We start from the raw sequence: 24,708 nt of genomic DNA on the forward strand, positions 1-24,708 counted from the left end.
ACCACACTAAATGGGATGCACATAAAATGCCTACATACATACATGAGTACATATCGACATCGGAACTAATAGCTTCAGCATGCTTCTGCTGTGGCAAATGTTGGAAAAGCGTTAGAAAATACCTCACGTGTCGCCATCCACCTGTACTTCCACTCTCCGTCCGGTCACCGGAACAGGACAGCTCGGTCACTGCTGGACAAATCCGGTGGCGCGCGCTGACACACTATTATTTATTATTACATTTGATGCTTTCGATGATGATGATGATGATGATGCTGATGACAGGCACACCGGCACTAACGAACGACCGATACTGCACTCTATGAATGACCTATACGCGAGACGCCGGACGACGACGACGACGGTGACTGTGACGGTGCCAATGAATGACGACAAAACGCGGCTCTTTGCATTGAATCCGCATCCAAATCTACCCGGTTAGCTGCCGGTCTTCGGTTCGGTTCAGTCGCGTTCTAACCGTTTTCGGGTGTGGAAGTTCTGTTCTACTCGACCGAGTGAGTGTTGTAGTACCTTTCAAGTGTTTGGCCCCCGGTAGATTCTGGGTTTCCGAATGGTCCCAAACTGGGCAGCAATTTTTTTTCGTCTGTTATTGTTTGTCTGGGGGGTTGCTCGAAACTCGCGTGTCGCGTTCCTCTTTTGGGTGGTTTGGGTTGATTTGGGGGATTGGCCAAGGAGGTGGTCGGTCATCCATACATAAGTACTGGGCGATCAGGGGGCGTTTGGGTCGTGTGTGGAGCAGGTGTCAACAAATTGCTGAATTTGCAACTGTTTGCACTTGCTACTGTATGTAGTTTTGACCAGTGTAAAAGGGAAATGCCGGTGGGCAAACGATTTTGGCGTGTTTTGAATTTATGTGATAGCATTTATTTTTTAAATGTCCTAGGTCAGACGCGTTATTTTAGTTTGAATTTGTTTTTACAGCTTCGATTAAACTGTACAATTCAGTAAGACAACTTGGTTAAATTCATAAGTATTGAACAACACAGCGTGAACAAAGAGGAATTCTTAATCAATTTCAACAACTTCAAAGCTCAAATCGAAAAAGAGTTGATAGAAAAATAGTTTTCAGTGAAATCGAACGAGTGGAAGACAGAATTCAGAACCATCACAATGAGTATCCTGCAGGACGATAACATCGATAGTGCCCTTTCGGTGTTCGGAAGCGAAAGGTAAGTGATTCAGGGTGCTGGGATAATGGGGCCAATTATTTCCGTAAATTATTCCAATACTGTTAATGAGAAAATGCTTCTGGATCATGCAACAGCAGGGTTAGATGCAATATTTGTATACCACAACATTTATTGAATTTTTTATGTTCATATAGAAATAGTTTTTTTTAGTTTTCGAATCTGTTAGAAAATGTAAAAAAATAGAGCAATAGATGTGCAAATTTTAACATTTTTCGATTCCGTAAGAAATTTTACCCAGAATGACGGATTGGCTTAATGATATCATCATCAAACTTTATTTTGCTTTTATAATCCAATACCAACCTATACCACTGTTGGTGTAAAAACATTTTGGACAATCATCATTTTATTTTGAATAAATATTTTTATAATTCAGTTACCAGTCTGCACTAATATGCATCAAAATGCAAATCAAAGTATCACCTTTTAAATCTCGTTTCCATATGCTGGAATATGATTGTTTTGCATAACGCGTTTGTAAATTTCAAAATTATGAATAAGCTAGTAAAACATGTAACAGTATTTTTTTACCCCTATTTGTATGCAGTACCTTTATTCATTTTCTTTAAACACATTTTTGACATAAAAATTTAAAATTTAATTCGAACAATATTGAAAATAACAGCATCTGTTGCTTTTTGTGTCATCACAGCCAAAATATATAAAAACCTTTAAATTTTTAAACGTCCTCATTTGATTTTTCATTAAAAACAAAGTTTCTTTGCTATTTTCTTAGTAAGGTGAGAATCGCATGTATTAAAATTTTTTAAAATAACTCGTGAAACCAATTGTTATTCTGACTATGTTATATTGATATCCCAAAAACCTTAAAGCTTTTCCATGTATAAGCGGTATGATTATCAGTGGACATTAAGTTTTGAGAAGCCATTGAAGTTGAAAAGTGTTGCATGATTTCCCAGTTGACGGTATTTTAATTTTTCAGTCCACAACTTTGAAAAGAATGTTTCATTATTTATCTTTATGTTTGTCTGTCTGTATGTCTGTCTGTTTGTCTGTCTGTCTGTGTTTTTGAAGGTGTAGCGAGGAATAAAAACAATGAGCCCATTTTTTGTTCGATATTATTTCGTAATCAACACGAATGAGCCCAAGGTTGTTCAAGTTTACCCAAAACACATGAAGAAACAGCATGGAACAAAGACGCTCCATTAAAGAACGGAGATGGCATGCAAATTGAAAACATTTCTATAAAAAATGCACATTTTAAATATTTTTTTCATTAAAAGATTTTTCCAATAAAAAACTTTTTTTTTGAGATTATAAAATTTACGCTTTCTTGCCATGCCAGAGTTTTGCTACAATCGCAGAGAAGAGTTTTGTTTTGCAATCAGTCACTAAAATGATAAAGTTTAGTTGATTCAAAAAACCTCAAGCTTATTGACCCCAATAAGGCCGGAACAAATTTAAAATCCTTCTTTTGTCACTCTGAGTTGGAACATCGCGAGGGTGATAATGCGAAAAACAAATAAATTGGAATAAATTGCACAAAAGCTTTTATGCAACAAAGTTGCATTCTATATCATTGCACAAAACCTATAAATCGATTTTTTTTTTATCGAAAAAATCAATAAAATGAAGAATACACATGGTGAAATAACTTTCATCTTCCAAAATTAGTTTTGTGGTCTTGTAGTCTTTTGGATACTTGATTTTTTTTTATCGAAATTTCCATGAAATACTTAATACTTTATTCATTTCCCCCTTCGGATTTGTTTGAAATTTCCAAGGGGGGGGGGGGGGGGGTTGACAAAAGAAGAAATTGATATTTGATCCAGCCTAAGTTTCAGATTATCAAATAGGCAATTTAATTTGTTTTTAACTTAAACGCAAAACTATCGGAGATTTAAATCAATTTTTTTAAAGTTAAAACAAGCATTATTGGAAAAAAAAAACAAATTTAAGCTTATTTTGATAACTCTAATGCGATCTTCGAAGACCTTCAAATTAGTTTAAAACTCAAAGCTTTGAATGAATTTGGTCTTACATCACCCTAGGCTTGAGACATTTCGTATAATCACACTTTACCGTGCAAACGAATTGAATCTTATTTTTTTATGCTAGTTTGTTATTGAAATAATTTTTGGAAATAGGTTAAAATTCTTAACATGAACTGACATTTTAAATTAAAAGCATTAAATAAATTTCCAAGTTTCCTCAAGATTTCAAGTAATTTTAAGTTCTCCAAACAAAAGTTAATGAAGTTTTTTAATAATTTGGTTTTCTCAATTTAATGATTTTTTAAAGAAGTTTTAAACTTTATTCAATTTCAAATGAAAGCTGAATCTAACCGTATTGCAGATTTCAACGTTTCCCAAATGAAATAAAGTTTTTTTTTAACTTTCTGCAGTAATGTAAAATACTTGGTATCATATCTATCGAAAAAAAAAACTATTGAATTTAACTTTTTAAGATCATCCATCATCCTCATCAAACAATTATTACCTGATTGAATGGAGTACAATAAATAAAGTCAAAATCAGAAAAAAGACACTTGAATCTACAAAATCAATCATTAAAACATGAACACCAAAATGTTGTTTCGTTGAGTTATCAATTAAATTATATAAATAAGTTTTGCAATTGGGAGAGCTGTATATTGAAAAAAAAAACCCTTTAAAATGCAATAAAAACTTATCTAATTCATTTTAAATTTTTGATTATATTTTTAAATAGTTTTACTAAATTTCATAACACAATTTTCTTTTTGAATTTTAAAATAAACTCACCAATTTTTTAATTAAAGCTTTTATAGTTTTTAGAAACATATTTTATTAATTTGACTTTGATTTAACAATTCTGATTTTTTGTGTTCCAAAAACTCAAAATTTAATAAGAAAAACATAGTTTCTACTTTATGTTTTTTTTCAGAACTCAATATTTCAATTGATAGTGACAAAATCATCAGAGCTTAAAGATTTTAACTTTTCGACTTGCGAATAACAATTTTCAACCTTTTGTTTTATTTTATTTTATATGAAATCATGTGTTTTGAATCGATCATGATTTTCAAAAAATTAATAAGGAGTTCAAATCTATTGTTTTTTGAGTTCGTCTTGATACATCTTCAAACCTGAAAATAATTCTCACATTTTTCAAAGGTGATGGAAAGTATTTTAGAAACATGACATATTAAAGAAAGAAGCTTGAAGTGGAAATAGCGAGTTCAAGTCCTGTCGGTGAGCCGTTATATCTTTTTCGAGAAATTTATTATATCTTTGGCTTATGTTCTTTCTTTCTTTGATATCTCATGTTTCTCTTAAGCTTCCTTTGAAAAAATGTAATAGAAAGTTCGAAAAATGATTTAAAGTCATAACTTTGAAACTTAATTTTAATGCTCAATGTTAACTAAATTTGTATTTTCTTCGTGTTTTCAATATTAGCAAGAGGTCTTGAAATTTTTTGTTTTTATTTTTTAGTAGTTTCTCTTCATTCACAAAATTACCCAATTTCCAACATGTTAGCATTTTGAAGCTCAAAATGAACTTTTTTGCTTTTTATTTTGATAACAGAAAGAATTTTATTTTATAAAAAGAATTTATCTCTGACTTTGAGCACTGGCACTCTGGAGATAATTTTAAATATATTCTTTTTTTTATCAATTAAATAAAATTATTAACTATTGAATAAATTATCCTTTGTTCAATATGAATATTTTCTCCTTATCGAAATTTCACATTTCAAATAGCGTACATTTTTTTAAAAATTCAACATAGAATTCAGCAGTAGAATTTTTCAATCAATTTTTCAGTTGAAAATGAAGAAAGGAAAAGTTAATATTGATAATAAATAACAAATATTTGCAGTTTCTGAAAAATTTATTCTGGTTAAAATATAACCGGATCAGACATTAATTTTAGAATTCAGCTGTTTTTAAAATTCTGTGTTTTGTACAACTATTTTTTAATTCAAAACAAGACTGCTTTGACATCGTTTTGAAGAAAATTTCTTGTTCAGAATAAGGAACATGATTTTGAAAAAGTTTTCAATGTCTTGCCGAAAGTAATTTTCAGTGTGATTACTCAATTTGAAATTTTTGATTTATTTTTTTTAATAAAATGTATTATTTTTCAAGTTTGTTTGGTAATCATGAGTAAGAAAATGGTGTTAGAAATTCAATTCGTTATTTATTATGTATTTTTGGTATTTTTATCATTTTAAGCAAAGTATGAATTTCGAACCAAACACGTTCTTAAATACTTTTCTAACAAAACTATATACTTTATTTTTAAGTTTCAACTTGCACAAAAAATCCTTTAAATATAAAAAGATTTGTAAACAACCTAGAAAATAACTAGAAATTATTCACCGTAAATATTTTTTTATTATTTAACAGGTCTAACTGGTAAATATCAATGAAACTTAAAAAAGAGTATTTCAAAATTTCCAAATTTTCAGAAGAAAGAAATTATGGAAAAATAAAAAAAAGTACTTAAACTAAGGTTCGAATATCTCAGACAGCAAATGTTTAATATATTTTTTTTACACAATTTAACGGTAAATAAACTTGCTATCAATAATTTGCACATTATTTTTGCATTCTTTTAAACAGTATAGTTGAAATAAGAGAATTAATGATCGAAACAACTATGAAAAGCATTTATTAAAGAAAATTTTGTTTCATGGACAGTTTTAGACTCGATGGTAACTTTTTTAATTCGTTTTTCCATGAGCTTTGAATGTCAAATGAAAAAAAAATGTCAAGTGGTTTTTTTAAGTCTTAATCTAGACAATTGAAAAAAATATAGATCCTAACGCATTTCTTTTAAAATTTCGATTTTTCGGATTTCTTCTTGTCCCCCCTTTGGTGATTTCCGTGGGTAAAAAAAAAACCTTGTACTTTGAGCACTTTGGGGCACCCTTTATTGTAGTCCGATTGAGCTGAAATTATGCACAAGAAAGATTTTTGGGCCAACCTACATAGTGTTTATGATTGGTTTTCGAAATTTGACATGACCTATAAAAAAAAATAAATACAAAAACAAACTGAAGTTTAAAAATAGCTAAAAAATAAAGGAAAGTTATAAAAACAGATAATGTGACAAAAAAAAACAAAATAACAGGAAAAGTGTTACATAAATGTATATAGAACATGATATAAAATGACTAAAAACGATCGAAAAATGAAATAACGTTAATGTTAAAGTAGTAGTTTTTTGTCTTGTACAAAAATATAATTGATCTCCGAAAAATATCTATTAAAGAAAACCACAAGAAAGTGCGGTGATCAAAACCAAACAAATTTGAAGGTCTCTAAATGTTTGGTTTTTTAAGCTGAGTCTTACTGAAAATTTAATCAGTTGGGGAGATAAGGGCATTACGAGCACCAGGGGCATAATAAGCACTCCTCTTTTCAACAAAAGTACGTATTTTCTTAAAAAAAGTTTCATGAGGATTTGTGTCGTACTTCCTATGGTATTTATTTTTCACCAAAAAAGAAATCTTCTTGTCATCTTTGCTGAAATATTAAGAAAATACCCGCTAGGTTCTTAAGAGACAAAAATATTTTAATTTTTAGCACCACGAAATAAGCTTTTATGAAAATAAAATCATCTTGTTCTATAATGTACACACTGCAACATTATGTACACCTTGTTTCTCAATTCTCACCGTCATTAAATTTAGATTTTTCACTTTAACCAATTTTGAAACGCGTTTTTACTTAAATTTGTTGACTCGGGGTGAACAGAGCACTATCCATTGGGGCACGATGAGCGTTTTCTATCGTAGAATCTATCAGTGAATTCAACTCGATGTGGTCAATTGAATTCTTGAGCTACAGTTTGACTAGTTTACATCTCACGATTGGTCCTCGGATTATCTCTCCGACACCTTCCAATTGGGCTTGGGCCTGCTAAAAAGAATAAAGCTTGCTCTTTACTCTTACACAGATTTCCTTAAGAATGAAGCTAATCGGAGTGATATTGGAGTGAAGGCCGATAGCGAGCGCGCCCTCGCCTCTTGACAAAACCGTCAGATGAAACAAGTTAAATTGTAGCTCTTTTATTCAGTTGACTCCATCGAGTTGATTTTGCTGCTAGATTCCCCGGCAGAAAACGCTCATCGTGTTCCAATTGATGGTGCTTATTTTGCCCCAGCGGGTTCTCATTATGTTCTTGCAGGGATTGATTTTCAGCTTTCGGCAAACATTTTTGAAATGCATTTTTAAACGTTTAAATCTACTTTTTCAAGTTACAGCCCATTCGGAAATAGACTATTTTAGTGTCTGAACCCAAAACAATGATGTCATTCACATATTATAGCTATTTTGTGTTTAACCACATAAAATAGCTATAATATGTGAATGACATCGTTTTCTTAAGGTTTCTTATCTCCCCTTTAAGTCATTAAAAACTTCAGGCAGTAAATAAAAAGATAAATTAAAATTGAAAAGATCTGGTTTAAAATTTTTATAAACAATATATCTACGTTTTTGAATTGAGTTTTAATTAGATTAAAAGAAAGCACAGGTATTCTGTTTACCCAAGTAAAATTAAAAAACTGAAACCACATGATTCAAAACACATGATGACGATATTTGATTTGTTCGGAAGTTAAAAGATTTCCACCCAACCACTCATTAGTTACAATCCCATATCATGAGGGGGGTTAACTCAGCAGTGGGCCAGATAAATAGTTGCGTGTCTCTGCTAATTGCCTGTTTAAACGAGTGATTGCTGTATATGTATATTTGTGAATAAGTGGTTTTGTTGATATGTTAGAACAGCTCTGAAAAAAAACAACACTTGAATAAACTTTTTAAATTGGAGAACGAGCGCCTAGATAGGTCATCAACATCGAAAATGTTCGAACTTAGTATTTAAATGGTCTAGAGTCGGACGACCAACTGATTGTTCCGATAACATCATGTGGCTGTGCGTGACCTAAATTGGACTCGGCATTTTGCTGGGCTTTGTCATTTTCGACTTCTAATTTGAGAAGCAAGTCTTAACACATTTCAAGGATCCATCATTGGGTGTCTCTAGAAGAGAAGCTTATCAACCAGCTGGTTGTCCGAAAATATTTGAAAAATCTCCAAATTAGTACGTTAACCCAAACTGTGAGCAACCTTTCGATTTGGAAGTTAAAGGCAAGTTGTTTGCACCTCCATGGTTGATTGGTCTTCCGGCATCTTGACAGAAAATAAAAGTTATTGACATTGGTTGACGATGGCAGTAGTGTAAACAAATTTGTACGATACTGGTGGCTCCAGACACCGGAACTAAGCATACAACCGGCTTTGAATGGTCTTTGAAAATTTACGCCCACGTTCAAAAGAAAGCTATGAAGAGCATCTATGGTTTCGAGAAAAAAAAAATTATGAATGTTCAAAATCCGGTTGAACTGTTTTCATTTTTAAAGGTACTATCACGTCAAAAAAGCCGACACATGTTTTCTAGAATTTGAAACTATAAAGCTCTGACGGATAATAATTTTTTGTTCAATAATTGACGCCAAAAATATCATTCATTGTTTAAAATCATAAAATACTCATAATAAAGACATATAGAAAAAGTCATAGATTGACGTATGATATTATTTTGGAACTGAATGAACTTTCTAACGATGAAAATATTTTCAATGTTTGCGGTCTCCATCAGATATTAAAACAAGGTATTTAACTCGTCCTTTCACGGGAATCTAGCATCAGGAAACAAAGTAATCATAAATGGTATTAAAATATTTGTTGTTACACATTGAGAATTCATATAATGTTATTAACATGGGTCGGAATGTTAATTTTTTTTAATGTGTGAATGATACTGTTTAATATTGTTTACATTATTTCTCATTTTGACTATCCAGTATGTTTTTCAAATCTACTAAATTATCCGATATTAATATGTGAATGTTTGGAAAAACTTAGCACTCAAACTTGTATGCAATATTTTAAGCTCCATGTTCTACTTACTGTCGGGGGGCTTACAGTCTACACTCTTCATTTATATACTCGAAATTAAGTTTGACCGATATTCAAAACATTGTTCGGTTCTACGAACTTAACGTTGAGTTCTATTATTTCTCCGTCTTTAGTGCAAAACCTCGTTTTAACATCTTATGGAGACTGGAATATTTACACCATTACCTTACCAGTCGATAGGAAAATTAAATAAAACTTTCTAACTTTCAAGCGGTTTTTTGAAAACTTATACACATGGTAATTTCATGTTATGTTAGTTATTTACATGCCAATCACTGGTTTTGAAACGCTTAAAAACAACGTTTCCAAAGAAAAAAATCTGTATTTTTGCGAAAATCTGACTTTATTAGGTTTAACTCATAAATTCTGTAATGGTTTTCTGGGATGGAAATATCATAAATTCCTTTGTAAAGCCATAAAAAATTGAGTCTTTTTTACAATAAACAGATAACAAGAACAATTAATATTAGCTATTTTATCATTTTCTCCAATACAAATTTAAAATTCAAAATTAAAGGTATTTCCAAAATTATAATTTTGGAAATACGTATAACTATTTCAAAAAACTGTGTAATTTGTAAATATTTCCAAAATTCTGTGGTAAGTGACCATAAAACTGTGATGAAAATTTACTCAAAATTCTATGAAACTAGAGATTTCTCTGTAATTCTGGTAACCTTGCATGAGAATCGTTTATCATTAGAGGCCTTTGGTACCAAAGGGATAAAAGGAAGATGAATACACCAATTGGTTAAAAATCCCCAAAAAAAAGAATAAGTGCTTAAAAGCTAATTCCGAGAAAACACACTTTAAACTTTTTGTGTTGGCCATTTTCCATAAATTTCTCGCAAATTTGTATTTTTCTTAAGATCTTAAAAGTACGTCAAAAAATCTGAAAATCACTCAATATTCTTTGAAATATGAAAAGTCGTTTAGAATTCAATACAATTCAATACCGTCACAGCGTCTCAGAAAACTATGACAGAAATTTTGGCTTAAATCAATGATAGTTTTTAAATTGCTAAGCAGTCGGTTCATCTTACAAGTTTATTTAATTTTAGTCCGTTCATTCTCTATTTGATTGAAAATATGTTTTTCACTGGGTAGTCCTGTTCTATTTGATCCGGAATATGACCATCTCCTTAAGTTTTACTTTCAAGGGGTTCACCTAGGATTTTGGAGAAACATCTGGAGCCATCATCATTTGGAAACATCCTAAAGAATAATTTCTTCAATCGGAAAATTTTAACATCACAAGAACGTGCTCAAAGAACGCTTAACTGAACCCGGTTGTTATGGTAAAACTAAGACAAGCTAGCGAAATTACCCGGTTTTACACGGACTAGCCCGGATATTTGACACAAAATTAAGAAGAAGTTCATCCTGGAAAGATAAAAATAAATTCTGGATTTTGTACCGATTTTGTACTCTGGCTATGATTGGAAAATATTCTGGCATCCTTAAATGCTAAGAACATAACAAGTTATTTAATCTTGTCTTCTATTACTTTGAAAAAGTGCTCTCCATTTTGATTAAAAAAACATTAAAAAAAAACATTATATTTGAATGACAGTATATTTTCTGTGTTGAACCAATTAATTTAAATTGAGGCTGAATTTAGGATTTTCCAGTGTAAGTCATTCAAATTTCCTTAAAGTGTAAGTGTATGTCGTGTTTTTAAAGAAAGACTATTTCTGGATTTGAAAATTATGAATGGACCGTTTGTTTCGACACTTTTTTGATCGAAGTATCGAGTATTGAACAAGACTATCAAAACATTTTTTTAAGTTCAATGTTGCAAAAAAAGCGTTTAACTATAACCGGTTGAGGAACAATTTTCTCTTTACAGATTTGGAGAGCTAGTGGTTAGAAAATGTCGCTAACAAAGGCCGTTAACTCTTTGAAGTGCTGACTCGGTCATTGGAGAAAAAAAACTCCACTCGTCAACATTCTGATTCAAGAGCTAATACCCGTCCAGGTTTTATAAAATATTAATTAAAACTCATTATTCACTGTAATCATAAGAAACTTATTTTAAAATTTTTTTTTCTGGTGAATTCTGATTCGGGAATGAAATGGAAAAAGGGCACACTGATAGCGTATACTTTTACAGGTAAACTACGAAAACAATCTAAAAGCTGTCCTTGTATAGTATTTTCTTTAATTTACAATGTCCAAAAAGCACTTGAATGAACTACAAAATATATTTTTGAGATTATTTTTAGAATTCTAAAAAAATTATGGTCATTCAAAGTAAAAAAATTCTCCCCTGATCAATGATCACTTTAATCAAAGATAAACATTATCCAATGATAAGCTCCCAAAGCAACCAAAAGTCACATATTAACTTAAATGAAGGCTTTGAAAGTTACATATTGGTTGAAAAAGAGAACTAAATGCTCAAGTCAGAAAAAGAAAACAAAATAACTCAATACGGGATTTACTAAGTCACAAAAAGTGCATTGAGGTGCCTTCTTCCAGGCGGGCTGGCTGTCTGATAAGGCAAATAAATAATCAATAGAAGGTGATACGAACTGATCCCTAGGGTGTAATTGGGATAAAAAGAGGATTTTTTTTGGTATTTTATGATTTTTGTAAGCTGAATAGGAAGGCCGTTTATGCTGCTTAAAATTTAAGTTCATATTAAAACTTTTAAGTTCCAAAACAAGTCTAAATGACCTTCTTGTCAGTTTCAGCTTAATTTTTAAAGAAGATCTTTTCAGAACTCATACAAAATTTTAAACTCTAGAGGCCCTTGAAGCCATAGGGGTATCAGTGGATAAAAACTTATATCGAGAAAACATGCCAGATTGCCCGGTTTTATCAGGGTTTCTTCGAACATTAAAAACAAAATTTTGGAACTATGCGGTTCGGCCCGATTGTCCGAATTTCATTTAAAAAATCCCGAATTTCGCTCTGATTTTTGCCAAATCGAACAAAAACATAATGACATTTTTTTTTATTTATGCATCGAAAACGTATTTTTAGAGCAAGTTTAATACAAAAAATCATTAAAGGTTTTTTGGTACTGTCAAACGGGGTAACATTGATTAACGGGATAAAACTTTTTTCCTCAGTAAATGTATAAAATCGGTTTAGTGGTTGTAGTATTTTGAGGTTAGTTTTTGATATTTTATAAAAAGGGACGTTTTCTAAGAGCAAGCTATTCTAGAACATAGGGCCCTATAAAATGGTAAAATTTGAAGGGAAAAATTCAAAGGGAATAGTGCCAGGGCCTTGGGAATTGAAAAAAGGCTAAATTTAATTTTTTAGTAGTTGAGATTTTATCAGTAATAATAAAAAATGAAGCAACTTAATTTAAGCAGCACCAATGCTCATATTTTGATTTAAATTGATTTTCGGCCTTAGCACATTAAAGCCCGCGATGTTGATTTTATTTTGACCGCGAAGAAATCTGAACCAAGAAAAATTGAAATTCAACGATGTAAATCTCAGAATTCACTGAACCTAAAACTACAAATAAAGTATATTTGAGCCACCGAAAGTGTTGAATTCAATTTTGTAGAGTTTCATGATTAATTTCAGTTTGTTTCGAACTGCATTTGTAACTAGCATTTGTAAATATTATGAAGGTGTTTTGTATCCTTTACGGTCAAGAAAACTCGTTAAAACCGTCAAAATAGAGACTGATCAATGTTACCCCAAACTTCGAATTGTAAAAAAAGACGAAATCGATTTTAAAATCAAATTGAAAGTAGTCTAATTAATTTCTGCAGTTAAGTTCAAAGGAGTCCAGTACTGGTTTAAAATATATGAGGCATGTTTCATTCCCATTAACAGAAAAAATAATCGAAAAATATTGAAAAATGTAATCAATCTTACCCTGGATAACGGTAGCCCAAAATAAATTTAAAAATCTGCTTATAAGATAAAATTTATCTTTTTTTTTTCGTTGAGTACTTCCTGGGTTTTGATCAAATTTACCCGGATATCGCCCGGATACTAGGATTTTGGCAGGTTTCTAGTTAAAATAGCCCGGAGTTGTCCGGCCCGTATACATGGGGAAAAAGTTCTGGCAATTTTATTTTAATTTTTTGCATTCGATCAATTTCCAAATTTTTCGAATCAATTTTGCACTTATACTATACCCCTTTGGCTCAAGGGCCTAAAGTTAAAAAAAATTCAATCATTTTATAATGGGAGCTCTCGAAGTTTTCATAAATTCATCACTAAACACTGATGTCTATTTGTTGATCATTTATTAATCATGTTTTTACGGTGGAAAAATTGAGGGTCTTTTATTTTTTCTTGCCCTTTATTAATGTTGATATGTTTTTTGTGTTTCATGATGTACGTGGATTATATTGCAAAAGAACTTCAAATTAGGTTTCGAAAAGAAAACTAGTTTGTGCTTTTTATTTTCCTACAGCAAATTGTAGGGGAAAGGTTTCCTAAATGGGCCTATCGGGTTAAATGACCCTACGGCTGTTTGATGAAATGGCTGACTAGACAGCTTATCTGACCAATGCATTTTGAGGATGATACGCTTAGAACCTAAGGCAAGGAAGAATTTTATGAATTTATAAACTCAAAATAATTTAAAAAATCATACAAAGTTTTGATACATTTTGATGTAACATTTCGACTTTTAAAAATTATACGTAAAGAAGCTTAAAACAAAAACTATGATGGTTTTTGTTTCTTAGTCAAATGAACTTATGAAATAAAACATATTTCAGCTTTAGTGGAGGTGTGATCATAATAATATAGTGGAATAATAGAGTGTTTTTGTATGCCCCCATCATGTTTGTAAAATGCCTCCATCTTAAAATAACAGCTTAAATAGAATAAATAAATGATTTTTATCATTGAATCTTCAAATCTAAGCTCTGAATAACATCTTAAGAGAAAATTGAATATCTAAAAACAGATTTGATAAAGTTTTTCTCATGAATGAACTGCCTCCATAGTATGGCAATCCTAACTTTTGTTTTATTCCATAAAATTATAATATACATATATTTTTATAAAACTTCAGCTTTGTCGTACGGAAATTATTACTTTCTAGCAGTTTCAATGAAATTATACGGAAATATTGCCCAAAAAACAGAAATTTTATTCAAAAAATAAATAGGCGCATTTAGCCCGCACGGTTTGAGGTTCGGCATTTTAGACAACACTTATAATAAAATCGTTTTCTTGGAAACAGAAGTAAATTATTACATAAAAATTACTCCAATGTATAGAAAACAGATGCCTGCACACGTGTATATAGTTTTTGTACACATATTCGATGTGATATTTGATTAAATCAGTGTTCTGCTTAATAGGCGCATATAGCCCGCTCCTCCCCTATATTCGTCATTTCACCCATTTAATCGATATGACATCTGACATCATTCCTAACAAAATGCCATTCAATTGTTCTTTCCAGGCAATTTCTGGAAGAAGGCGAAATTAAAATCCCACCGAAGCCGAAAAGTTCCCAGAGCAAATCAGACAGCGCGACGACGGCCGCTTCACGAACAGCAGCTTCCCACCCGTAAGTATCATTACAAGTAGTCAGACTTCAATTTCTAGAATTACCTTTTGAACCGAGGCGTATCTGAACAAACGCAGCCCCAACTTTGTTTCGAGGGCTGACTGTTAACTGACATTCGAACAAACGTCCGTCATTCTGTGAGGCGTGTACCGGCAATTGATGACACCAAATCCAATGACAGTTTTAGTTGAACGAACGTAAAATACTCCCCCTTTCCTAGAATATAGCTTTCAGCAATTCATCACGAACCGTTGATGTTTGTTTGATAAATTTAGAAATTTATGAAGTGATTTTTTTTTAAATAAAAGTAGGTTATGTTTCTAAGAAAGTTGCAAATCTTTAATCACTCAACAAAACAAGAATTAAAATTTATTTTCCACCATTCGATGACGGTTCGAATTTTGTTCCAGTACGGTACGCCAATTGACGCCTCCATTTCTTGATGCGTGGTTCCGATGCGCGCAAAACTGCAACCGGGTCGCCCCGTATTTAACCGGTATAAACCTTGACCATGAAATCGGCCCAGTTTTGGCGCTATAAAAGCCGTTAAAATATTTGTGCAGTGCAGCAGCAACATCGCCAACATCGATTGGCGAGACCTCCATTCAGGGTAGTGCAAATGATTAGTGAAGGGGGCGCAATTTATTTTCAACTATTGGAGGGGTGGGTGCTTTTTGCCTTTCCTTTACACCTTTTCTCGATGATTCTATCACCGAATAGTTCATAGACAAGTGTCGTGGGGCAGCATAGAAATGAGTGCATTAGCATACAAATGTGATTGCCGATCGGGCCTCCCACGGTGCTTCAGACTGGTAAAAAGTGCAATTGAACAGGAAAAATCGATATTATATTCTAGTTATGTATGTGGAACGATTTGCATAATTCATGTTTCATGGTATTTCAACTGTGTTTAAAACAATTCAATTTTATTGCTCGTTCCAGATTTCTTTCAAATACATTTGAATTCAAACATCTTTCAGTAATCCAATGAATGCATAATATAGAGTAGCTCCATTTCTTGAGATCCAAGAATTAATTTTCAACAATAGTCAACAATTCATTTTGTTATTTTGTGTACAACTTTTCAAAAACTGCAGATTAAAGGGTGATACGGTCAAAATTTGGTCAAGTGAAAACGCGTGTAAATCGCTGAAATCGTTTATTTAAAAAATCAAATTAAATTTCTTTTTCAAGTTAAATAAGTATAAAATTCAGGAAAAATATTCAGTTAGGCTTCCGCTTTTCCAAATACGAATTGCCGGACCTTACGCTTAACCCCTGCCATCAGATTTTGTACAGTCACCTTGTCCACCTACTTCGCCGCAGAAAGCCAGTTCGCCTTGAACTGCTGCTCGTCCTTAGCAGTTTTTTTGGTCTTCTTTAGGTTCCGCTTGACAATAACCAAGTATTTCTCAATTGGGTGGAGCTCTGGCATGATGGGAGGGTTCTTATTCTTGGGAACCACCTGCACGTTGTTGGCGGCGTACCACTCCATGGCCTTTTTACCGTAATGGCAAGATGCCAAATCCGGCCAAAAAAGTACGGAACAACCGTGTTCCTTCAGGAAAGGCAGCAGACGTTTATTCAAACACTCTTTCACGTAAATTTCTTGGTTGACAGTCCCGGAAGCTATGAAAAAGCTGCTTTTCAAGCCACAGGTACAGATGGCTTGCCAAACCAGATATTTCTTCGCGAACTTTGACAGTTTCATGTGCTTGAAAATATCTGCTACCTTTCCCCTTCCTTTTGCCGTATAAAATTCCTATCCCGGAATCTGCTTGTAGTCGGTTTTGACGTCCATTACCACGTAGTCAAACTTCGTCAGCATCGTCGTGTACAGCCTCCGGGATCTCGCTTTGGCCGTCGTATTTTGTTTATCATCGCGATTTGGAGTCACTACCTTCTTGTTAGTTGATAGTCCGGCTCGTTTTTTTGGTTCGATGCACGGTTGTAGACGATACATCCAGCTTATTTGCGGCATCTCGGAGAGAGAGGTTAGGGTTTCGCTTGAAACTACCGGCAACTCTCTTTGTCGTCTTAGCGGCTTCCGGTTTTCGATTTCCCCCCGATCCAGACTTCCTGGCTGTCGACAAACGATCCCCAAACACTTGAATTACATTTGTAACGGTTGATTTGGCAACTTTTAGCGATTTTGCCAGCTTTGCATGCGAGTAGCTCAGATTTTCGCGATGCGCGAGCAAAATTTTGATACGCTGCTCTTCTTCCTTGGGCGGCATTTTGACAACTGAAGAGTGTATTCCAAAATCAAAATAGGAGCAACATTCTACACTCACGCACACCTTCAAAATGAGGGGTGTTCGGGTTTTTTAAATGCTAAATTGAAACAAACACGTCAAGTTGATATTGACCAAATTTTGACCATATCACCCTTTACAATAGTACCTCTGAATCATAGCTTAACCATACAAGAGATTCAGAAAACAAAGTCTGGTTATTATATTTTTTTATTTACCTGACCATTAGTGCTCTGGTTAGACGACTACAATGGGTTTCTGTGACGCCAAATTTTGAACAAGCGAAATGAACATTTGTGTCATTATCCAATCTCCATTTCAGTAATAAAGTATTTAAAAACCTATTTATTGATTGTTTCTAACAAGATTTTCAATTGAAATTGGTTTTTCCAAAAGCTAAACTAATTCATACGTAAATTACAAAACTAGAATGAATTCAAACTATTTTTGTTTCTAGATATGATTTTTTAAATTCTAAGCAAGTAAAAAAATCAAAATTTTATCAGAATTCGGATCTTGTGATAAGTTTATCATGTATCCAAACATTAAATTATTTCTTTGATCTCAAGAGTGAGTCATAATCACCTTTTAAATGAGTTTAAATCTGAATGAATTTTCCATACTCTAATGAAATCAAAAACGCTGAATTTTATTTCCAGCCGAAGGCAGCGATAATGCTATGATGATGATGCTGAAATAGATATCATCATCACTTCCAATTCCACGGTTTCCGGCAACGTTAACAGCTCCGGATTTTTTCACATCCATTCTCGTTGATTGGCGCTGACAAATAAGTAGTTTAACGACATTTTGATTGCAGCCGCGAAACGGTTCGCGTTCATTCTCCAAATCAAGAAACAACTACCAAACCCTAAAGTGGGCAGTCTAACAAACCACTTTGCATGCCTCCACCGTCAATCAAAATGATTCTTCCCAGACCACTTAAGGAACAAAACTGTGCTATAGGCATACTGTTTGTATGGATATCAGGCATGTGTTTCGTTCTTAGACGACATAATGTTTTCCACCATTCAATGAGTCTATCGACCCGGCACTTACAGTCTAGCGAGACGATTGTCAAGAATGACGGAGTCAATTGGAACTAGTTTGATTCAACAATTCGCGTGCTGCTTTGCATCGCATTGAGGTTTTTATCGCTGGTTTAAGTGTGTGATCAAAGATAAAATCCGGAAAAAAAACTAAAGAATTCAATAAACAAAAACTGAAAATGTTCTGGTAGCTAAGAAAATATTTGAAAAAATTAAAACCTAGATTAAATAACACTTTTTCAGCACAAAACAACAGTTCGACACCCTTGTTTTCCCATTTATTGATTCCGGTTTTCCAATTGATTGCCTATTGATTGATTTTATCGATGGTGTGCGAACTTTAATAAAGCAACAGCTCACAAATGGTGAAGATTGAGGTTAGATTCTTCGATCGCGTGGAACGGCGCGGCGCCCACAAACCGCAAAGCCTGAGCATCATTTCTGAATTACCAAGAATGCACATAATTGCATCCGAGCCATTAGGTCATTGAGGAGGGTGCATTAAACTTGGTGCTCTCCGGTGCCAGTCCGTTCACTGTGTCAAGAGCAACCTGTTAGAGAAACGCGACAGGTGTCTAAGCTTGTTGCTTTGAAGCTAAGGAAGATAGTGAAGTGATTGTACGTTACCAGGTAATGATGGATTCTTCTAGAATGTATCAATCTTTATCAGATTTTGAAAATAATTTTTGTAATGTGGATATCATCATCATGGAGAGGTCAATTCCTGGCCAAATAACTAAATATTTTCCAAGGAAATCTTCTGATTTCCGAAAAACATAACAAAGATACACTTCGATGTGTGTTTTGAACATAAATAAAAACAATAAAACAAAACTTATCCAACTATAACAAAAGTTGGCAATCAACATAATTAATAATTAAATAATGTTAAAATATGTTATTGAATTTTATTTGTATAAATCGCGTAGCAATCCAATATATTCCCTCTTACAAAAATAAAATCAATGAAAAAATACTTGCTTTGAGTAAAAACGTCCGGAGAATCAATTGGACATACATGTTTCAACTGCCGCACGAGCTTACGAACGGAAATATAATGACATTTTGACCCTGATTTCCTTTCTATTATGTGAATAATACATAAAAAACAAATTTGCACTAGACAAGTTTGAACAAAATTAGACCTTTTAAATGTGATTTGCCCCGAGGAATCAAATGATGCCTGTTTGAGCTTTTGTAAGCTTCGAAAAATGGAGTTATTGCTGTTTTTACCCTCGTTTGCCCTACATTATTCAATCAAATCAGAAAAAATAAGTCTTATCCTGAAAATTTAGAACTAAATTCAACCTACCTTGTGGTTTTTTTTCAGAGGAATCGAATGAAGTCTGTTATAGCTATCACGCGCATTAAAAATAACTGATTACTAAAGGGTGATATGGTCAAAATTTGGTCAATATCAACTTGACGTGTTTCTTTCAATTTTGCATTTAAAAAAAACCTGAACACCCCTCATTTTGAAGGTGTGTGTGTGTAGAATGTTGCCCCTATTTTGAATTTGGAATTCACTCTTCAGTTGTCAAAATGTCGTCCAAGGAAGAAGAGCAGCGTATCAAAACTTTGCTCTCGCATCGCGAAAATCCGAGCTACTCGCACACAAAGCTGGCAAAATCGCTAAAAGTTGCCAAATCAACCATAACAAATGTTTTTAAAGTGTTTGGGGAACGTTTGTCGACAGCTCAGAAGTCTGGATCGGGGGGAAATCGAAAACCGGAAGCCGCTGAGACGACAAAGAGAGTTGCCGGTAGTTTCAAGCGAAACCCTAACCTCTCTCTCCGAGATGCCGCAAATAAGCTGGGTGTATCGTCTACAACCGTGCATCGAGCCAAAAAACGAGCCGGACTATCGACTTACAAGAAGGTAGTGACTCCAAATCGCGATGATAAACGAAATACGACGGCCAAAGCGCGATCCCGGAGGCTGTACACGACGATGCTAACGAAGTTTGACTGCGTGGTAATGGACGACGAAACCTACGTCAAAGCCGACTTCAAGCAGCTTCCGGGACAGGAGTTTTATACGGCAAAAGGAAGGGGAAAGGTAGCAGATATTTTCAAGCACATGAATCTGTCAAAGTTCGCGAAAAAATATCTGGTTTGGCAAGCCAGCTGTACCTCTTTAAATTTACGTGAAAGAGTGTTTGAATGAACGTCTGCTGCCTTTCCTGAAGAAACACGGTTGTTCCGTACTGTTTTGGCTGGATTTGGCATCTTGCCATTACGGTAAAAAGGCCATGGAGTGGTACGCCACCAACAACGTGCAGGTGGTTTCCAAGGACAAGAACGCTCCCAACACGCCAGACCTCCTCCCAATTGAGAAATACTGGGCTATTGTCAAGCGAAACCTACAGAAGACGAAAAAAACTGCTAAGGACGAGCTGCAGTTCAAGGCACACTGGCTTTCTCCGGCGAAGAAGGTGGACAAGGTGACTGTACTAAATCTGATGGCAGGGATTAAGCGTAAGGCCAGGTAATTCGGATTTGGAAAAGCGGAAACCTAACTGAATATTATTCCTGAATTTTATACTAATTAAACTTGAAAAAAATATAATTTGATTTTTTAAATAAACGATTTCACCGATTTACACGCGTTTTCTCTTGACCAAATTTTGACCGTATCACCCTTTATAAGATGGATTGGTTTAGGAAGCGCAGGTTTAAATTTCAGCTGTTGCTGATAGGTTGTTTGGATTTGGCATTTAGGTGAAAAAAAATGAATTTCAAATAATGATAATTTTTGTGCAAGATTAGGATTGAGAAGGAATGTAGAGGTGAGATGAAGAATTTACAGAATAAAAATAAAAGTGATGCAAGTAAATAAAATTAGTCTGTGGCAACACTAGAAGAGAAGCTACAAACTGTTAACAGAAAACAAGTCAGTTATTGATCTTTTGGCGTAGTTGTAACGATGAGCACAGATGTGCAAGGCTGATGCTCGGATTGTTTGAAAATTGTTCGGTCTCCGGTAAATAAGAAGGAGCGACTGTAAGAGCACAGATTGTTAAGTCTGTTGCTACGATTGCGTTTGTTCCTCCGGTAAATAAGACGGAGAGACTAAAAAGCTCAGATTGTTAAGGCTGCTGATTTGAGTATTCGTTCCTGCGGAAAATAAGACAGGGCTACTGAAAAAGTGGAGATTGTTGAGGCTGCTGGTGATTGTTTGTTTCTTAGGCTGCTGTTGCTGTTTGTTTGTTTTCATTGGATCTTCGGGTGGCAAAAGACAAATTGGCTTATGAAGCGCAGATTTTCGGGGCTGCTGCTGATTGCGTGTTTTGATTCAGCCTTCCACTAGAAAAAGACGGATTGGCTTAGAACGCGCAGATTTTTAAGACTGCAGCTACTGATTGTTTGTTCCTCCGGTTATCAAGACGGAGAGACTGGAAAAGCGAAATTTTTCAAGGCTGCCGTGATTGTTTTCCAATCATTCTGATTCTGGCAGTAAGAAGAAAGGCCGAAAAATCGCAGATTTAAGGACTGTTGCTGCATTTTTTTGTCTCAGTTCAGGTTACGAATAAAATTGGTCATTTTTATAGTTTTATTGAGAATGGAGGTGCGAAGGAATATAGTGATGATAAAAGGTATGAGAGAAATTAAGTTGAAATTTTAAAATGTATTAAAAAATCTTTGTTTCTCAATTTTGAAAGTTTTAATTTAAGATTTGAGGTGAGAAGGTATGTAGAGCTAAAATGAAGAATGTACAAAATAAAAGTTATGAAAATAAATCGAACAGATATGTGGCAACATTCGAAGAGGAGCTACGGAGTGTAGATGAAAAACAAGTCAATTATTGATTTGTGAGCGACAGACGAGTCTGAGTAAATCTCTGAATTGAGATTCATGAGAATAGTGAAATCACAATGGTTTGAAATTAGGTTTCAAGTAGGTAACAAATGATTGATTTCGAATTTGTTTTGTTAGTAACAATTCCAAGTACATACTATAATTCAATATTAAGCAATTGGTAAAGCGGTAAAGTTATTAGGTAGTACCACAAAATTTTCTTGTTTAATTCATTTTGTATTTCATGCAGTTGGCGATTAAAACAGTTTTGGTTTAAAATCATGAAAATACATCAAATTAACCATTTTAACAACATGGAAATGAAATAATGCTGCAGAATTGATATGATGATTACAGATAAAACAGATAAAACCTTCAATTTGGTTGCTGAATACGATCTATTATATAATTTACGTCGTTTAAATTTTTAGTAATTTAACTCTTTTTATCGGGCTTGAGAAATCCCGGGATTTTTCAGTATTTACCGGGATACGTTAATTCAAGATTTTTTTTTTGTTCCTGAGAATATCCAATCTAGTATATGTAGGTTCAGGGCCAGATTGAGCCATCGAAAGGCCCAGGGCAAGTTTTCTCTGGGGCCCCCAGTGATGGTTTGAATCATTTGACTTAATTTTGAATCATTTGCTTATAACTTCTTTTGAAAACATTTTTCCCAGAAATGATGTTCTAAACTTTAGTAGAACTAGATCTTAGCTGCAACTTTTGTGACCAACACAAACCTGTATCTCTTATGCCTTATGAATGAGAAATCGAAAAGTTTAAATTTTTGAGCAATGATCGTAATCACAATCATTTGGATTAGCGGGTTGGATTAAATCCTACAATTCATACCACATTGAAGATACATATTTATGACATACAAGAAAGTTGTAGCTTAGATCTGTATCTACTAAAGTTTAGAACATCATTTCATGGAAAAATGTTTTCAAAAGAAGTTATAATCAAATGATTCAAAAATAAGTCAAATGATTCAAACCATCACTGGGGGCCCCTATGAATATTTTAATCTCCAGAAAAAAAACACATACTATTTCAACATATAAGGGAACAGGAATCGAATTCAGTTTATTGACAGATTGCTCAGATTTATACGGGAATGTCCAATATTCAACTTTCAAATTAAGGAAAGTTGCGGTCCGGCCCAGTTAGACGAAAATCTTAAAAGAAAGCCCAGTTCTTGCCAGATTTATTCACATCAAGCAACCAAAAGTCTCGTTAAAAAGGTCAAACACAGCTTAATCAGTTTAGATATTAGCTGGTGTCTTCAAACAACAATTGCGTTAATACATCACTTGCAAATGCTGCATAAGAGTTAATCTTTCTTAAAACTCTGTTTAAAGCTTAAGCTCACTCCAATTTATCCATAAACTCTATCGTCTCCCGAAATTCAATGATTAAGAAAACATCAAAGATATGTAGATATTAACATGGTTTTCTTTTCATACTGATACAGATATAAGAGTTCAAGCATAAAATTCGAAACTTAAAATCGAATCTCATTTAGAACCTCAATTCAGTGTCTCAAGTTTATAATCATAATTTTAAACAAATTTTTGAGAAACAGATCAAACGAATTTCTTATTCAAAATTAACAAACCAAGTTTCAATCAAGGCCAACTCAGGAATTGAAAAACTTATAATTCAAATCCAAATGTATTATTTCAATTTCATATCTTTAAAAAACTAAAACAAAATCGTTTGCACGCAATGTGTTTTAAATTAGATAAAAATAATGCGGATCATTTACTGAAATATAAGATTCTTATAAGATCAAATATTGAAAAACAGAAACTGTTGACAAATAGTTCTTCTAAATATGGCAAAATGATCAAAACACAAATCTGGAAGTTGATAAGATTAAAATAATGTTCACATTGAGAAAATTACTCAATTAAATTTCCAATTCAACTATGAGTGTGTTCAGTGATCAAAATTTTATTGAGAATTATCAATAAGAGAATAATATTCTCATTTCCGGTTATTTTAAAATAGTTTAAATAATTTGAAATTAAAGTGCATCAGAATCAAAACTATGCTAAATTGTGTTAAACTAGTTAGAAAAGTTTCTTTCAGAGTTAAAAATCACAGACTGAAATTGTAATGTCAAATCCCTTGTATATTTCCGATTTGTCTACAGTATATTTTAAATGTTTTATATTTCAAAACTAACAACGTAGTGGGAAAAGGGGTGTAAAGTGTTTAAACCTTCACAAATTTCAATAATGGTCTAAAAGCTAACAATAGTTTTTCGTTATTCATACTAATAGTTGTGCATACTTATGAGGTGAGCTTCCAGATTGTTCGATTTAATTTTTATTCTTTCCTGAGGTTGCCAGAATTTTGTCAGCCTCTCTCCGGGCAGGACAATTCCAGGCAACTTTTAATAAAAACCTGGCAAAATCCGGGCATTTGATATAAAAATTAACGACCATAAATCCGAGCAATATCCGAGCAAATTTTGCCAGAACCTAGAATTTACTCAAAAAAAAATCAAGAAGAACCTTTCATGATTATTTTTCTAAAACTTGTTCAAAAAATTTTGTTTTGGAGGCTAAATAAAAAAAATTTACATCACAAATGATTTTTTTTTCGTTTGATTTGCCAAATAAAGTGAATAAATCAGGGCAAAATAATGATTGATTCGCTAGTAACTCCTCAAACATTTTCTGAATTCAATAGGTAAGAGAAAATGATGAACAATGTATTGTAAGCATACCAGAATTCCCGGATTTAATCGGACATAAATGAGTTATCAAAGTAAAGTGGACTGGCATGTAAAGCTAACTATAATCCGTCTCAAACAAAAAAATCAAATTGGTATAAATAATATTCTTTAGCTATCTTTATTTAAATTTTTTTTGGTAGATTTAAAAACGATTCAAATGTTGTTGACAAGTTAAACAATGAAATGTTGAGGTGTTTGGTTTTGGTCACTT

The 24,708-nt window shown here is 33.3% G+C and overlaps 1 protein-coding gene across 2 annotated transcripts in view; it reads left to right on the forward strand.

Moving 5' to 3' along the window:
* Nucleotides 1–453: 453 nt before the first annotated feature.
* LOC129759904 (short-chain dehydrogenase/reductase family 16C member 6) overlaps nucleotides 454–24,708 on the forward strand; it is a 78,011-nt gene continuing 53,756 nt past the window's right edge. The window contains exons 1-3 of one of the 2 annotated variants that reach the window (XM_055757469.1): nucleotides 454–515; nucleotides 943–1,190; nucleotides 14,543–14,650. In XM_055757469.1, the coding sequence (XP_055613444.1) occupies nucleotides 1,132–1,190; nucleotides 14,543–14,650 (167 nt within the window). In that variant the 5' untranslated portion in view covers nucleotides 454–515; nucleotides 943–1,131. Of the gene's footprint in view, nucleotides 553–942; nucleotides 1,191–14,542; nucleotides 14,651–24,708 lie in introns of both variants that reach the window. The other variant, XM_055757475.1, reaches the window with a different exon arrangement.

The sequence above is a fragment of the Uranotaenia lowii genome, chromosome 1 (assembly GCF_029784155.1).
Source record: "Uranotaenia lowii strain MFRU-FL chromosome 1, ASM2978415v1, whole genome shotgun sequence".
NCBI classification, from domain to species: domain Eukaryota; kingdom Metazoa; phylum Arthropoda; class Insecta; order Diptera; family Culicidae; genus Uranotaenia; species Uranotaenia lowii.